Source organism: Oenanthe melanoleuca, chromosome 2 (assembly GCF_029582105.1).
Source record: "Oenanthe melanoleuca isolate GR-GAL-2019-014 chromosome 2, OMel1.0, whole genome shotgun sequence".
NCBI classification, from domain to species: Eukaryota; Metazoa; Chordata; class Aves; order Passeriformes; family Muscicapidae; genus Oenanthe; species Oenanthe melanoleuca.
In genome coordinates this window covers 11,996,390-12,013,226 of record NC_079335.1, presented here as the reverse complement: position 1 = coordinate 12,013,226, position 16,837 = coordinate 11,996,390, and the positions used below count along the sequence as shown (strand labels likewise).

Sequence of the window (16,837 nt, the reverse complement as noted above, 5' to 3'; positions counted from 1 at the left end):
TTTGTTAGTGAATTAAACACCATGTCATTGCCACAACTTACTTGAAAACCTTTCTTACTCACCAAACTCTGTATCTGTGTATTCTTACAAACCCCTAAGCAACTCTGAACAACTTTTAGGCAATTTCTGTCTTATGTTAACCTTAAAACTCAGTGTCAGATTTCAAGAAATTATTCTTTTTTTGCTAGAAATATAGATACTCCTTTACTATTTCCAACAAAGGAAAGAATGCACAAGGTAGAAGTGAGTGTTACTATTAACTGCATCAAGTCTGTCAGGCATTTAAATTAGACTGATATGGGATACACTGATTAACTGTAACAAAAAGCATCTTTTAGCATCAGACTCAGTCAGTTAGCTCATAATTATCAACAAGGAACATTTCAGTCCAAGTTCTGTAAACCCAAAACACTCCAAAGATAAACAAAAGGTGCAGGTATCACCTTATTTTCTTAAACCAATTAATCCTCACCCCTAGGTTCATTGGTTCCTTTTGTCACACTTTTCCCCTTCTCTTTTGTTTTCAACACTTTCCTTAAGAAATAAACCCAGGCCTTGAAACCTTTCAGATGAAGTGATGTTTGCAAAAAGACATTGCATGTTTTTGTGTTTTCCTCCTTCACGAGCAGGCAATGTTCTCTTACAGCAACAACAACAAAAAAAGTGTCTGTGTTTTTTTGGAATTAAACAACATAAGGCAATTAAATATTGAGAAGCAGTCACGTGTATGATGAACATGAACCTTCCCATCAGTAGTGTGGAAGAGGAGCTGAACTTGATCTGATTTGTAACCTCCTGTCCCAGGCCAGGCCCGAGGATGTTCATCTCTTGTAGCAACAAAGCAAACAGTTCTTGCCTGCACAGGTAGCATCTTGCCCGTGTACTCTTAGGTGGAAGGAAGATGCTAAGCAGCTGCTTGCTAAACTGAAGGCCATGAAAAATCATTTGGCTCTTCACCATATCATCAAACCTAATTCATAGGTTTTTGGCCCCCGAATTCCAAATTGTGCATCAGTCTGTTTTTGAAAGTTTACGTTTAACATGTCTGGGGGGTTCCCAAGTATCACTATCATCTGTTTCTTCCTCATCCTCCTGATCATCCAGCATTTCTTCTTCCTCCTCATTTTCATCAAACAGCTCTATTCCAAGTTCTAATCTTCTTTGCCTTTCTGCAAACCATTCTCTGACCTGCTCATATCCCATGTGAGATTTGGCTACCAGTTCATCAAGGTCTTGCTCATTAAGAAATTTGTGCTTCATATAATAGTCCTTCAGGATTGCTGTTCCAGTTTTAAATTTTATGACAGACACACCTCTGTCCCAGCAATTTAACCTCTTGCTTCCCCGGGGCCTCCCCCGAGGCCTCCCTCTCCCCCTCCCTTTTGGTCTTCCTCTCCCTCTCCTCCTTGCAAAGCCTTGGCCATTCAGACTGTTTGCATTGGCACTCTGGTAATAGTAATACCATTTCAATCCACCATTTTTCCAGGCATAGCGAGTATCTCCAAACCAGCTCACAATTTCTGATCTTGGAAGCCCAGTTTCCTCTGCCAGCTTGTTGTATTCTTGTGGAGATGGCCACTGAGTACGAACAAAGGAACTTTTGAGCATGTGCAACTGCTCTGGTGATTTTTTGCCTATTTTGCTTGAAGTGGAACACCCTGATTTTGTTCCTGCTGCTCCATCTCCCACAGATGTTTCTCCAGACTCCTCTTTTGAGCTGCCAGCATTGCTTTCATTCATGTCAGCTCCCTCTTCCTTCACGACATTTGATTTCCTTTTTTCTGTAAACCAGGCATCAATCTCTCTCCTGGTCAGTTTTGTTTGGGCTCTTAACCTATTCATCTCTTCCTCAGTAAGGACAGGGTTATTAAGAAAACTTGTTTGGAGGACTTGCAGCTGTTCAGAAGTCTTCTCTTTGAATTTCTGTGGGGTAAAATCAGGAAAAGTACCCCAAGATGACTTGCTTTGTGGAGTGACTCCTGTTGGAGATTCATTCATTTCATCACTTGAATCAATAACAATGGTGGCACATGAATCACTGTTGAGATGAATCCCATGATTATTCTTTGAGTTTCTCTGATTGTAGCGTGTATCACTGAACCACTTTTTGATCTCTCCTTTAGTGAGGCCTGTTATTTTCATAAGTCTAACAATTTCTGAGTCTTGTGGAAACTGGTTTTTAAGGTAGCTGACTTTCAATTCTGCCAGTTGTTCCTTAGTTTTTTTTGCTCGGATGCCAAAAGAGTCAGGATTCAACAGTGTGGATTCATTTTTGATAGGCTGAGGGGCTGGAATGGCAGCTACGTGTTTGGTTTCTGCAATAGGCTGAGCACTGTGAATCTGACTCTTCTGTAACTGTGTTTGGTTTGGGACTCCTGCTACAGTCAAAGCTATTGGGGCTGTTACTGGTAACGTATTTGTACCTGCAACTTGAGTGAGGACAAGTCCTGGCTGACCAACTATTTGGCATGTCTGTAAAATTGAAGGTAAACCATTGCTAGCGGCCGAAATGTGTGCTGGAATAACAGTAATTGTCTGTGGCACAGTATGCACTGTGCCATTAAATTGTTTCCTCCTTGCTTCTTCCACCTCCTCTGGCGTCCAACTCACTCCGTGTTTCAGACGCTGGGCAGAAAACCATATTTTAATCTGTTCTTCTGTGTACTTAGCTTGAGAGGAAAGAACAGTGATTTCTGACATGGTTGGGTATGGGAATTTGTTGTAGGTGTTAAGCAAAAGAGGATTGTTATCCAAAGCACTGTTATAGGCTGGAATGCTATTGACAGGTATTAGTACTTTTGGAATCAGGTTTGAGTTCTGTGGAGCTGTAACAGCTGTTATAACCTGTGCCACCCCTGGCTGAAGCACTGGTGCCGGGGTCACTACTGCACCAGCCACATCTGCTGCACTGCAAACAACTGAGTGGCTTGGTTTTGACTCAGAAACTGCCGGAGGGGGGTTTTCTACTACTTCTTCAGAGTTTGGCTCATTTTCAGTTCCCTTTTCTTCACCAGGAATGTCATCAACTACACTGTGGAAAACAGCAATACGTTTAGCCTCAGTTTTGTTTTTCATCATTTTCATGATAGGAGTTTTGCTAATGGAGATCCCTGATGAGGGGACCTCAGAAGAGTCAGCCTGTCCAGCATTTTCTTCTCTAACAAAACTCCCATCAAAAGTGAGATCATTTACTGTCTGTTCAAAGATTGTCTGGTTATTACGTTTCACCATAGTCAATTTAAAATTCTCCTCTCCAGGGTGGTGCTTCAAATTATGTTCTGAGAGGGCATCATATCTTTTGGTAAGGAAATTACATTCTAAACAAACGTAGGATGAATTTAATACTACGTTGGGGTGTTCTGAATCCACATGAAAAGTAAACATATTGAGATCTGGAGTCTGAAAAGTACAGTATTTACACTCATAACCACCTTCTACTTTACTTGTGTTTTTCTTATTGTCTGAATCCACATATTCATGAACATCCTCATCACTTGTTACACTCTCTGCTGTAGGGTTATCTGCTGGTGTGAGCACAGGTGGTCCTTCCTCCAAGTCTGATACCATTTCTAGATCTGGATCCTGCTCATTGGCTAAGACCATGCAGGGTGTTGTTGATTTTCGTTTACTTGCCATGACTGTTACTGTGAAAATGATAACAACTGGTCAGATATAGACTCAGCTTCAAGCTCTTCTTGATTAATAATTGTAATAATTATAATAATAGTAATGGCTTTCGGTACTTCAAGTCAGTTCTTGTAAAGTCTCAACATTTATCCCATTAGCAGCTTTTCTTTCGTAGTGCAATCAGATTAAAAATAGTTGAGGATGAGATGTTGAGACACACTGTTTTGAAGTCCACATCCACCACCTGCAGTAAAGAAGAGACAGTGGAATTAGTTTAATTTAAATAACTTCTACTTTGCTACATATTATGGTTTAAGGTAATTCAGTCCTTTGGGGTTTAGTGTGCCACTGCTCATCCCCCGAAACCAGCAGACCCATTCCAAGAAAAGACAGTTGAAGCTAAGATAAGAAAGGCAAAATCCAATCCACTTACTACAGGCTGAAATTTGTTCCAGTTCCTGTTAATACAGTGACAGACCTAAACAACAGAATGGTGTAAAACAGGTAACTTCCTGACTGTTTCCCTGGCTTCTGAAGCCGTTTACTTGGCACAGTGCTGATGTCAGTCCTGCCCTTGAACTGCTTTGCCTAAGCTACGACAACTCTCGACTGCTCTGTGAGCTCAAGTCCTTCCTGTCACTAACTTGAGCCCAGTACGACATCTCCACTACTGGCTCTGTCATGTCTTTCACGTAGGAGGCAGGGAAGTGTCCCAGAAAAGGCAGGTTTAGAGTATTTTTCTATTGCATTATACATGCAAGCACAATCATGTGCAAGGCCTTTCTTCCACGTCTGAAAACAGGCAAAACAATGTCTTTTAAGGCACTCTGCCATACAAAAGACAACTGTCCTTTCTTCCTAGCTTCCCAAATGTCATTCTCCAATTGAAGACCAATCTCAAACCAATAAAAGTTGATTGCTAGCATGTGACAATTAACTAAAATCTGTTTTCATGCCTCTGTGCATTAAGAGAGACATGACTGACTGTGTAAACTATAACAGAGAGAAAAAGCATTAAAGACTGATATCCCAAGCAGTTTTTTCTTTAGGCAAAAGACAAAAGTGTTCATCCATAGCTTCCACCCAGTGCCACTCCATAAGTTCTGTTTTTGAAACAGTGTATCTCTGCTTAATAAATATCCTCCTTAGATGTTTTTAACAGTCACCCTCTGCACTACATCTGTGACTACATCCAAAGTGCAGAGCCTCACATCATATGCTTTTTATGCCAAGGATATGGTTACATGGCATTAAGGACACTGAAAATGCTCAATAAATCTTGGGTAATCATCATTCCAGGATGACAATTATTTAATGGTCCTGGAATAGAAAGATATCCTTCTTCCACAAGTTAATAGTGGCAGTCTGTAAAACTGAGCACAGAAGTGCAAAGATATTTATTTTCATGTATGTACAAAGTACCTATTGCAGGCCACCTCATTTCTCCTTGCAGCAGGAGAACCATGAAGCAAAGCTAAATAGATCCATTTGTCTTAGTGTCCTGAGGGACAGGAGGTAAAGCATTATTAACTGTGCTGCTTCTTTGTGGTGCTGGAGGGTTCTTGACAAAAGGGAACACATCTGCCAAGACCATGTTGAGCAATGCTCTGGGGGAAGAGCTGGGTGGTATTACCTAATGTTTCTGCGATTTTGAGTAAAATTTCAGAAATGGCAGAAATGCCTGTTTTAAAAAGCAACTTAACAACTAGTTTTGCTGACTGAAATTGCTTTTGGAGAAGTGATTGGGGTACTCTGCAGTGCCTCAAGCCTAGCACAGCACATAGGATCTGTACACAGGGCAGTCTGAGCGAGCTGAGGTGCCTGCCAAGGGTCCCCTTCTGGCATGGCCCGGAGCGCAAGGGAAAGCAACATTTGATCTGACATGCAGGATTGAAGCATGCTGAAGGCAAGGCCAGAGATAAGGAATAAAATGGGAAACGTGTTCAACAAATCAATAAATGTTCTTTTTCAGTCTCCTCGTGTACCCAATGGTGTTCACAGTGCCTGTAAGCCAGCGGGTCTATGTGCAATTGCAGCACCTGTGAGCTTTTAGCTAAATCTGTATCACATCTCTGCTGTGCTTCAGTTTTGTTTATGGTGCATAGGCAGATTTTTGTGTCCCTCCTCTGTTTACCAAGATGGCAACACGTTTCAGGTCTCTGAAAAAGAAAGCTGCATCTGTGCTCTCCTGACTACACTGTGTAAAATGTTTGTTTTTTAAAAAAAGGATGTTGTGATGTCAAAACCCTGTTTAATTCATGGCTATGAAGAGCTATCACAGCATTTAGCAAAATCTCAAAAAAGTGAGATGCCTGAAATCCGTCCCAGCCTTCTTTCTCTACAGACTTTGTAGAAACCTCTATTCCCCCCTCCCTGGAGCTGATGTGATTATTCCACCTGTAGCACTCTGCTTGACATGTTTTCTCAAATTAGCAGAGGATTATGAAAACTCACAGTTGTGTAGTTTATCCAACCAATTATGCATCATCATTGGAATCTTCATTTCCTCTAAAATACCTCTTCTGTTCTGCTTACAGGAGTGTGTGGGACCTTGCCACTTCAGTAAGGTCTGCAACATTCTGCACCAGTAGGCCAATGACTCCAACAAAAAATTAAGTAACAGCGTGGTTTTGCCACAGCCACCTTTCTAAGAACCTTGTTACAATTGTCAAGGTTCTTACAGACTGTTTTTTAGTTCTTCCTATATTGAGCTGGGAATCACACCTTTAGCTGACCTGAGATTCACTATGTGTTCTCTGCTCAAGCATTTCCCTTGGGTAAGACTGGACAGTCTTGTACCCAGTCTTGTGCTTGCCTGTCTCAAGGCCACTGAGACCTCCCTCATATTTCAAGAATTCATGAAGGTCATCACTAATGGTTCAGAGAATGCTTTTGCTTGTCCCTTACATACCTTAGGGCCAAATATGTGACACAGTATTGTGAAAGATTTTCTCTTTTTATCCCTCCTTGTAAATATTGACATTGCATTGTGCAATCTGCTTTCCAATTAAAGAATCCGGGTGTTTATTTTATGTCAAAAGCAGCATTTTTTAATAAAGGAATCTGAAGAAAACCTTTCAATTAATTACACTGCAACCCCCTTCTGTAATTTTACCTCAGATTTTCAGAGAATTTACATTCCTAGGAAATCAGCCCATGAAACAGATGTTTTTCTAGGAACATAAACCAGCAAGTGCAGGCATATTTTTTGAAAGTCCAGAATCTGATATTTTATTTTTCAGCAGGTGATTTCTCAGGACACTGTTCTTCAGAAACATGAACAGTTAGCAATCCCAATTAATTAATAATTATAATAATATAAATTCATTCTAGAATGAAATTCAACATTTAAAGTTGTCTTTATAGCAGATTTGGATGAAGACTTATATAAATATTTTCTAAATGGAGGCAGAAACCTTCTGCCCATTTGATTACAGTTTGGGAAGGAAAAGACACAGAATTGACCACAGAAGACACACATGCTTGTCTGCTTCCAGAAAAATTTTTTTACTCACTTCCTCCTTCCCTCCCCCAAACAGGAGTAGCTGATGCAGCAAGAAAAAGAAATGAGTTTACAGAAAACATTCACTGTGTGTTCAGGGTGCATGCTTTCTGAAAAGGCATTGCTCCCTGCTTGCTGTATGACATTTCCATCCAGTGTGCAGGAAAAGCATGCCAAAAAAAAAAAAAATCCAACCCCATGTAATGTGATTTTAAGGATATGCAGAGAGTGGCTCAGGAGCAATAGAATCTGCTTCTAACTTTTAAATCCACCTGGATTACAAATTGCCTACGACTTCACACAGAGAATGCTGCCTTCTTCTAACCCATGACAATATGCAATTGTTACTCTTTTGTTTAGCCTCCTTCTACTACCATTTACTCAGAGTAGATGTATCCATGTCAGAAGCTATTCTGCAGAGCTCAGTATAGACTAATACACTCTGATCTGTGCTGCCTCTCAGTGAGAAGGGTGAAGGACTTTGTTGCAATGCCATTTTCTTCAGCTGTTCATTATCTGCAAAGTTCATTACTGCATATGACTCCAAAACAAATCTCTGTTAATCCTGCAATATTCACATTTGATTCCTCTTTTAAAATAAGGTCTGGTACTACTACCTTTAAAATAAGGTACTGGTCCAACATGGGAGTGAAACTTGTCAAACTGAATTCAGCAGAAGCTCTTATGTATTACAAACTTAGGGTCCTTGCTGCATTAGGACTGGTAATGAGGGAGGCAAGAACCAAAAGCTGTAGTGCCCAGGCAGAGCTCCAGGCTGTGCCAAGGCCAGACCCGTGATGGGGCACTGGAAAGCTGACACAAAGCCCAGCAGAGGCTGAAGGGAGCCTGCCACAGGACATGTGACTGGACTTCCTCAGTTACTTCCTCTCAGTGCTAGTTTTAATGGGTAACAAGCATCAAAATAAATGTCAGAATTTCGTGCCAGAAGTGACTGCTAAATGACCTACATTATCTTTCTCTATTGCACAATATACCCCAGGTACCTCTCTGGAGAGCACAGTAACTTGTGCCCCTGCTTTTGATATAGAAAGCCATAACCAGATTTTGTATCTGATCATATAAAGTTAATGACCAAACATCTCCAGTACTTAAAAACCAGGGCTGCACTGACCAAGAGGTACCTTTAGCATGAACGGTGCATGTCTCTGCTCCTCAGTCACACAGGTATTTTCTGTGTGATACAGGCACCCTGGCAGCTACACTCACATAGGCAGATCTTTATATTATTGACTCTCAAGTGTCCAATTCAAACTGTGAGCACTCAGTACTTTTAATGTCAGACATCTCTGCATGACTGTTTTTGAAAGTATCAGACTTGTGTAAATGCGTATCATACCAAAGAAAATGGCAGCAGAGTCGGGATTTTTTTCTTTGCATAGTTACAGCTCTTCTTTTAAATTTTGTTTTAATTGCTGTGCTGTTATATACAAAACAGAAAGGATGAAGAAATAAATTACTGACATGAAGATAAATTTTAATGTGTTCTGCATTGAATAAACATTTAATTTAACCCTCCAAATGTTTCATGTTGGCTTTAAAAAAAGTAGAACACTAAGAAATTATTAATTTTAAAAACTGTTTATCAAAAATGTTTCTCCTTAAAACACCAAAACAAAAGGTTTATTATTTCCTTCTTCAAAATTAAACAATCTGGCATACATATGACTTCACAAAACGCTCCTTTCAACTTCATTCTGCCTTTTTTTCTTCCAGATGAAAAATTTCTAGACATTCATTTTCCCAGGCCCTAGTCCAGTGCTGCAAGTACAAGACCTTCCTTCAACTTCCTGGAGTTCATGTCCCCTGACACCTCTCAGCTTCTCCAGAGAGCCAAGCTGCAGTCCTGCAGATGGTGTCCCCACCAGACAGCCCAGCTCACTGCCAAGTCATCGCTGGTGCCGAGCAGGAACCCCCGCGATTTCGAGGTGACACAGCCCAGCACAGATTGTCTCGCTCTCCTCTCCCCCTCCTCCACTGATTCCAGGGAACTGTATGAGCCCTCGTCACACTGGAAACCAGATTTCACACTGGCTGCTTTCTGCTTTCATTAATACTTGCCTGTCACCACTCTTTCTCAATAGCAAGTAAGAATATTAGTAGCATCTATCCTTAAAAAGTAGGAGTGGGTTTCAGGGCCTGCAGCTCCCAATGCTTTTATACCTTCTGCTAGGCCAGTGGTGTTTGCAGAAGCCCAAGGAGCAGCATCAGGTCAAGGACTACCCTGATGCATGACAATAAAAGAACCTAGACAAACAGAGAATGAAAGTCCATTAAATATAGTGGTTTAAAGCAGTCTGCAGATGTGCATGACAGGCATAGAAGCATGATCAAGAGCAGGTAATAAAACATTCTGCAAATTCTACCCTGGATACAAAAAGGTAGGGATACATTATAACCCATAATTCTGCCTTTTTCTTTTTTTTTAACAGTGGTATGCATTTCTCAGACCTCAATGCCAGATCCTTGCCAAATTTCAAGTTCCTATGTCCGATCCCTGAGGCACAGAACTGCTCAGAAAAAGAAAGATAACAGAGCTTTTACATGGAGATTGCTTCCCTCCTCCTTCTGTTAATTTTACTCTTGAACCAGCTAATGTTCCCCCAAAACTCAATGAACAGAGAGTAAGAGCAGCCTCAAGACAGAAACAATGTGAGAAATTATCATTTCAGCCATCATAAGACTGAAAACAGGGTCTTGGAGTGAACTGACCAGGTGACACTAATACACACTGCTACATGCTCCACACACACACATAGACTTGCATACACCAGAACACAGACCCATAATTTAAGTAACTTGTAAAGGATCCCAAAATACTTGAAACAAATGTATAAACACAGTGTTTGTATGAAACAGTGTTTTATGAACAAGCAAAAACTTGGAGTGCTGGTTGAAAAGCAAAAAAGATCAGTTCTACTGCATGGATCTACATAATTCCACGTAAGGTGAAGACTGTAAGACACATTTTCAAGGTTTCAACTGCTCTTTAGAATCTCCTCTACCACTTGGTCCACTATGAGCTTTTGATCAAATGAACTTCCTCAGGACCTTTCCTGTGTACCTTGGATCCATCTGCTTGCTTCCCATCCCATGTCTTTCTTGAAGCCTTCCCCAGTCTTGCATGTCTGCTTCCACTTTGTGAGAAGGCCAAGGAGTGCAGAGTGCACAAAAAGTCCTTTACGTTCAATGGCATGTGATTAGCATCTCCGCTATGGATGCAAAAAACTTGACTTCAGATCTGGTATTTTATAAGGCTCTTTTTAAGGTGCTCCAGAATGTTTCCAGTGTCATATAACAGCTTTACAATTGTAAACTGAATTGTATAAGAACAGACAAAGAACTGACCTAGTCCCCTACCAGCAGACTCCTCCATAGCACAAAACTGCAGAAGAATTTTATGTTGATGCTTGCAAATACAGTGGATCTTATAGAAGTTCTCTGTGATGCTATCCTTTGACTTGATCCAAACAATGCCGGTCATGGAACAGCATATTCTCAAGTCAAAGTACTTGGTCCAAGTGCAAGTTTTCCCAGTGCAGCACGAAATTACTGCCAGGACCAGGGTGAGACTATCAAGCTCACTCAGGCTTGTCTTTCCTTGCAACACCAACATACTCTATGTCCGCTGAAGATGACTTTAGAGGCATAGTGATGGTGGAGCAACAGCACTTCAGCACTGGTGAGGAACTGTAACCAGTTGTCTGGAGAGTAGAAAAATCTGCTCAGGATTTTTAAGGAATGTCCATCCTTGCACGTTTTAAAAACTTGGTAAGACCCTGAACAGCCCTATCTACCATCACAGGAAACTGCTTTGAGCAGGAGGCTGAACTAGATGATCTTCAAAAGATCCCTTCTATTCTAATGTTTCTCCTCAGGATTTTGAGAAGTTCAAGCATATACCAAAGAAAAAAAGAGGACAGTCCAAGCTGCCTGCATAAACACTCTCTGCAGGTCTCAAATATCTAGTAAAATACCACTGTGTACCAAGTTAACCTTTGTGAAAAGCAAAGCATTTTTATTTGCAACAGTGACGTGACTCCATGCCCCCGCTGAGTACTGTACTGTACTCCTTGGATACTCCTGCTGATTTCTGTGGGAGATAATGTCTTATTCTATGTGTGACAAGACCAATTTCCTCATCCCCCACCCCATGCTCCCATCATTCATCCGCAGAGTGGATAAACATTATTTACTGCCTTTTAGCCCAGTGACAAAAAAGGTAAAAGACAGGGACTGCAGAGGCTTTCAAGTACAACGTGTGGATTGGAAAGATGAATCTGAAGTACGGTCACTGCAGAAGTCTGAGAGATGACTGTGTACTCAAGTTACCATGGGGTAATGAAGAGTCCTGAAGAGTCAGCAGATCAGAACAAGCATCTAGGCCCATGGCACAGGGAACAGGAGGTTTGCAGTTACAGCATTTCACAGGCTCCACAGGTGCTGCTGGACCTGGCGCCCTGCAGTCCCACGCTGCTCCCAGCTCACCTGAACAAAGGCCTTCAATGCAGCAGCAAAGAATCAACAAGTCTTTCACCAGGCTGGTTCCCTGTTCACTGTTTCCCAGGCTAATGCCCTAAACTTTGACTGTGAACCTGACCTCTGTGATTTAAACTGTGCCAGACACGTGACCCCTCTCGTCACTGCTGGGAGCCCTGGAGAGGACAATCCCCAGTTTGGGAGCCACTGGCTGAGGAAAGTGGAGGCTGCACCTTTTGCCCTGCTCTGCTGGAGCTGCCTGTCATGTGAGTCACTGCTGCAGGAGAAACACAAACCTCCCATGTTCAGTCCTGGCAGGGAAGTGAGAGAGTGGATCACCGAAAACAGACTGCCCTCTTTCACTTTGTGTCTCTCAAGTATAATGGTGGAAAATTAGTACAATATTATTTAACTAAAATACTGTACTTTAACGGCTGTGGAGCTGTTTTTTTCTTTTTTTTTTTCTTTTTTTTTTTTTTGCATTAGATTTAAACACCATAAGAAAAATGGATTAGTTCTGTTTTTAAAAATATAGGTAGCTAAAATCTGCATAAATATGCTAGCATCAAAAATCACATTCTCACTGATTTAAATGAGAATGAGCAGTAAAATTTTTAAAGGAATGCTGTATGTGTTGATAAAACACATGTAAGAGGTAACAGAAAAGCCTAAAAAACATTACACAGCACAAACAACATGGCAGTTGGGGGAGGAAGGAAAAGAAGAATCAGTATTATGTTTAAACCACCTATTATTTAGCCTGAAAGTTTTAAACAGAAAGATCTTGTCAATTTACATTAATGTTTCAAGAACACACTGAACACATTTTCTCATAGAAGAAACACCTATCTTACTTACTGACATCAAACCAGACATAATCATTAAGAGCAGCAATTACTGCCGGAAGTTCTTTTCTAATTGTAAACAGCTAAGCTTTTATTATTGGAATAAAACAAAAAAATCAGTAATTTTTTTTAAAAAAAGTCAGTATTGTAACGGATAGTCTTAGTTCATGTCATTACTTTTTTACTTAAAAGTTTTTACTTAAGTTGGAAATTCTCTGTGAAAACATTGAATTATTGGCAATTAACAACTAACCTTATTCACAGAAATTCACTTTGTAGACATCTGCACTGAGTGAAGGTAGAAATTACTTCCTGAATGACAGAAGTTCCTGCCTCAAACTTTAAAAAAGCAGGACTGCTTTTTTTCTGTGTAATATCTCTAATTCTGGCTTAAGGATAAACTCTCCCAGGGCTAAAATCTTAACAGACATGTCATCATAGAAACAATAAATTTACTCTAGGGATTATTAAAAAAGTATAATAATTTGCCTCATAAATCAATAGGCTTAAAAAAAAGGTCATGTTTAAATAAATGTACTCTTAGATATGCTACATATTTACAGTAGTTTAATAATACAGACATGTTATGCCATTTAGGTGCATTTTAAGTTAAATTTTAATTTCCAATCAAATGTAGTTAGACAAAAATTTAGAAAAACTGGAACTAATCAATACCTGAAAAACAAGATATGCATAATTCACTTTTTTCTAGGAAAATGATAGAATTAAAAATTAATCATCTGAGTGTATGTTGAGATAAAATAATCCCTGACATAATCTGTCCCTTTACAAAAACCTCTGCAAACTACCACAATACTGAACAAGGAGAATCACTTGCCATTTGCGAAAGTTATCGAAAGCATAAATTCAACTCAAAATTAGGAGAAATCATTTATATCAGGATTCCCTATGTTCAGATTCAAGCTATGATCAAATCACCTATTTCCATTATTCTGCGTTCCATTTATTAGGACTGGTTTTGAATTAATGCATTAGTTAAATGATATCTGGGGAGACAGGGAAATACAAAGACTGGTCAGAAGAGGTAAGACGAACGTACCATTATTAAATCAACCAAATCAGAAGAGCCCAGGATATGACTGGGGTGTGGTACTCAAAGAGAATGTTTGTAAGAGTGTCCAAGTTTAACATAGAAAATAGGCAGGCCTGGAAACCCCATGGGAATAAGATGCATCTGTTGTTGTAAGCAGCCCCAGCAAAATGTTACTGGTTCACTAGCCTGGGGCAAGCTTTTTCTTTTTTTCCTTCTTTTCCTTTTTTACAGCCAAGTACAATATTAGCTTGCTTTTTTTTTTTTGTCATCATCAAGCTGAGGCTGGGTGAGAATATTTTGTGTCTAGACTAATAAATGTTTGTAAGGATTTTGCAAGACTGGTTTATGGGAATAGAATCCTCTTTTTGTTTTTCTGCTGGAAAAAGCAGCATTAAAAACAAATGAGCACCATCATGCATTTGTTTTAAATTGCATATTAGAGCACTGCTATTTTGTGTGCAATCAATACATAATTTGGAAGAAAGATGCTTTTAAAATTCAAAGCTATCCCTGAGCAGCTAAGGTTCTCTTGGAAACTGAAGGAGGAGTCTGAAATTATTGTTCTTTTGTTTGCATCCCCCAGTGGGAAAGGCAGCACACAACTAGAAACCACTGTGCTTTGAGGCTGCACGAATCATTAAGAATAAAGATCAATCCCCCCTCCATTTAAACATTAGATATTAAAACTGAATCTAGGACAAAGGTAAGCTAATCAGACTCCTTTTCAAGCTGTTATTGGGTTAAATATAATATCAAAGGGATTACATAAATATCTCCCTACAGAAATTTTAAAAATATACCTATATTTTGCAAAACACGGCCTTTCTAGACAACAATTACAAGCATCAACTAAATCAGTGGAAATTAGTGGGATATGCATGGGCCAAAACCTACATTTTCTTTTTAATATCTGTTTCGGAGGGCGGGGTATCTCAAGATGAAATGGCTGACTGAGCTTTTTATTTCATTGCTTTGGGTGGAAATGACTGAATCTTTCCACACAAAGTAGTGCTCAAGAAGCTGCTCTGGTGCAAAGCAATCTTCAGTCCTAACCCTCCAGTGAGCTCTCACCCTCAGCCTCTCTCTCTCTCGCCAGCTCTCTGCAGCAACAGGGTTTAAACGTTGCCTGGTGAAGAGGGCTCCTGCTCAGTAATTCAGATAGTAATTATTATCTGTAATTGAGCATTACATATAGAAATAGGATAGTCACTCCTATAAAGAAGCATACAGCTGCGTGTGTGACATCAGAGTATGGTGCTCACACTGTCATCATCCATGCAAATATTAATATACTGGAAAGCTTTCAAAACAAAAGACTCTGAATTTCAGTGTACACAGTGATGCAGAACTTCCCCCTCTCTGGACTTTATGTACAATGATTAATATATCTTTCTAAGGATGTGTGCTTGTGATTATTTCTTTACTATGTGTAGAAAGAGTAAACTTACTTTTCTTCATTGCTACTCTTTTCTCCTAACATCTCCCATCTCTTCCCTCCTTTACCCCTAAAGAAACAAACAGCTGATATTAGCAAGGCCTTATATTTCCCCTGGAGGAACCCTGGAAATAGAGAACTTAAAAAAAAAAAAAGAAAAAAAAAAAAGCTACTTGTCAAGAATCAGAGTTAAATTAATGGTTTTGGACTGATAAAACACCCAAAGTTGTAGGCATCTCACAAAAAAACTCACCAAGTAGTCTCTTTCAAGCTAAATTACTATTTTTAATGCAATAAAAAATTAGTTCTCTATTCACCAACAAATTCCTTCAACAAATTTAAGTAAAATGTATTAAGAAGTCAAATTTTAAAAACACTCATAAGCTGCAAGTAGTGAAGCTGTGTGTGTTTACATCATATTTAAGCAGATACCTACAGTGCCAGCAGGGATCTTGTATGGACATCAATTCCTCAAACTGATCCATGAACACAAAACCCAAATTCACATGACACTCTAGGTGTGGTGAACCTTTTGTCAGAGCAGATTCCCTTGAGAAGTCTGGAGGACAGAGAGCCATTAAGTATTCAACATAGCAAACAAGGCTGAACATTGTGCAAAAATTCCACTGCATCTACAAATGCATTTTACGTTGCTGAAAATCCTGCTGAGAAACAGGAACTCCTGAGCTTTCCTGCCTGCTCCATCTAACTCACTCAGCAACTGCTGCCAAGTGCCCAACTCCTCCTGATACTGCTTGGATTTGCAGAGCACCCTCAGCTCCCACTGGTTTGCTGAAGGGATCTGATCCATGTATAAAAATGCAATATCTTTCTACTTCAAAGGTATTCTAAAGATTGACTAGAAATCTGGAGTTTTTGAGGAAGCACACAGCTGTAACTAACATTTTACTTCCACTATTTTACAGTCAGGTAGTTTATAACTGTTTTCCTGACTCCTTCCCTGCTGTTTCCCCTTTACTCTTTTTCGGACATACAACATTCCTAGATCACAACTAACCGAATTACCAAGACAGAGCCTTACAACCACGCACAGAGCCAGTAGGAGAGTTTTAAAATCAAAAGCATTTTGACATACAAAGTCTTTGCATTATAACACAGGGAGGAAAGTAATCACATTAGTACCGTATTTTGTGTATGTTAATCTATTTCACAGCTTTAAGAAAGGCAAGCTTAGAGACCTCTACCAAGATTGCCTTGGACTATACAAACATGTACTTCCATCTATGAAGTTCTTAGCAACTTTCTAAGCTAAGACAATGTTAAAATAATCACAGTCCCAACGTAAAATCTCTATAATTACCCGATCCACAAAATTCACTGTGAGCTAACAGCTATTTTCCATCTAATAAACATGGTTCAAGATGCTTTGAAGATTCAGAATGCTGAACATGTGGAGCTGTTACCATAGCCATTAGAAAGTTCAAAAGCTCATTTCTGTCCTTCTGTCTGGTGAGGTGAATTTGGCACTCACAGAACGACGCTGGCTTTGCCAAGCAGCGAGGGCTGGCGTTACACACGCCTCATTACACAGCTCTGTCTGCCCACTCTTTAAAAATAACTGCCAGCCTTCAAGCCTTGCTTGAGCAATGTTTCAGATTGTGGGTCCCTCAAAGCATGTAGAGTTCCTCCAAATCCTAGTGAGACCATTAGACAAGGAAGGTGAGCAGCATATTGCAAAAATCCACCAGAGAAGGCAAAGTTGCATGGAGCGAACCTAAAATACCAAAGTCACTTTCTTAAATGGCTCCAAACACGATGCAGAACCTGTTCTTTTGTATATCAAGTTCCTTTAGACCTGTCAGGCACAAGCAGAGGTTATGCTAAAGAATGTCTGCAACATTAAGTTCTTTGCTACC

General features: G+C 39.9%; 1 protein-coding gene across 3 annotated transcripts in view; it reads right to left on the bottom strand.

Annotated features, from left to right (window-relative positions):
- ZHX1 (zinc fingers and homeoboxes 1) overlaps positions 1–16,837 on the bottom strand; it is a 32,656-nt gene that overhangs the window by 12,043 nt on the left and 3,776 nt on the right. For 2 of the 3 annotated variants that reach the window (XM_056483016.1, XM_056483017.1), the window contains one exon: positions 473–3,871. In XM_056483016.1, the coding sequence (XP_056338991.1) occupies positions 1,012–3,636 (2,625 nt within the window). In that variant the 5' untranslated portion in view covers positions 3,637–3,871 and the 3' untranslated portion in view covers positions 473–1,011. Of the gene's footprint in view, positions 1–472; positions 3,872–16,837 lie in introns of those variants that run through there. The other variant, XM_056483018.1, reaches the window with a different exon arrangement.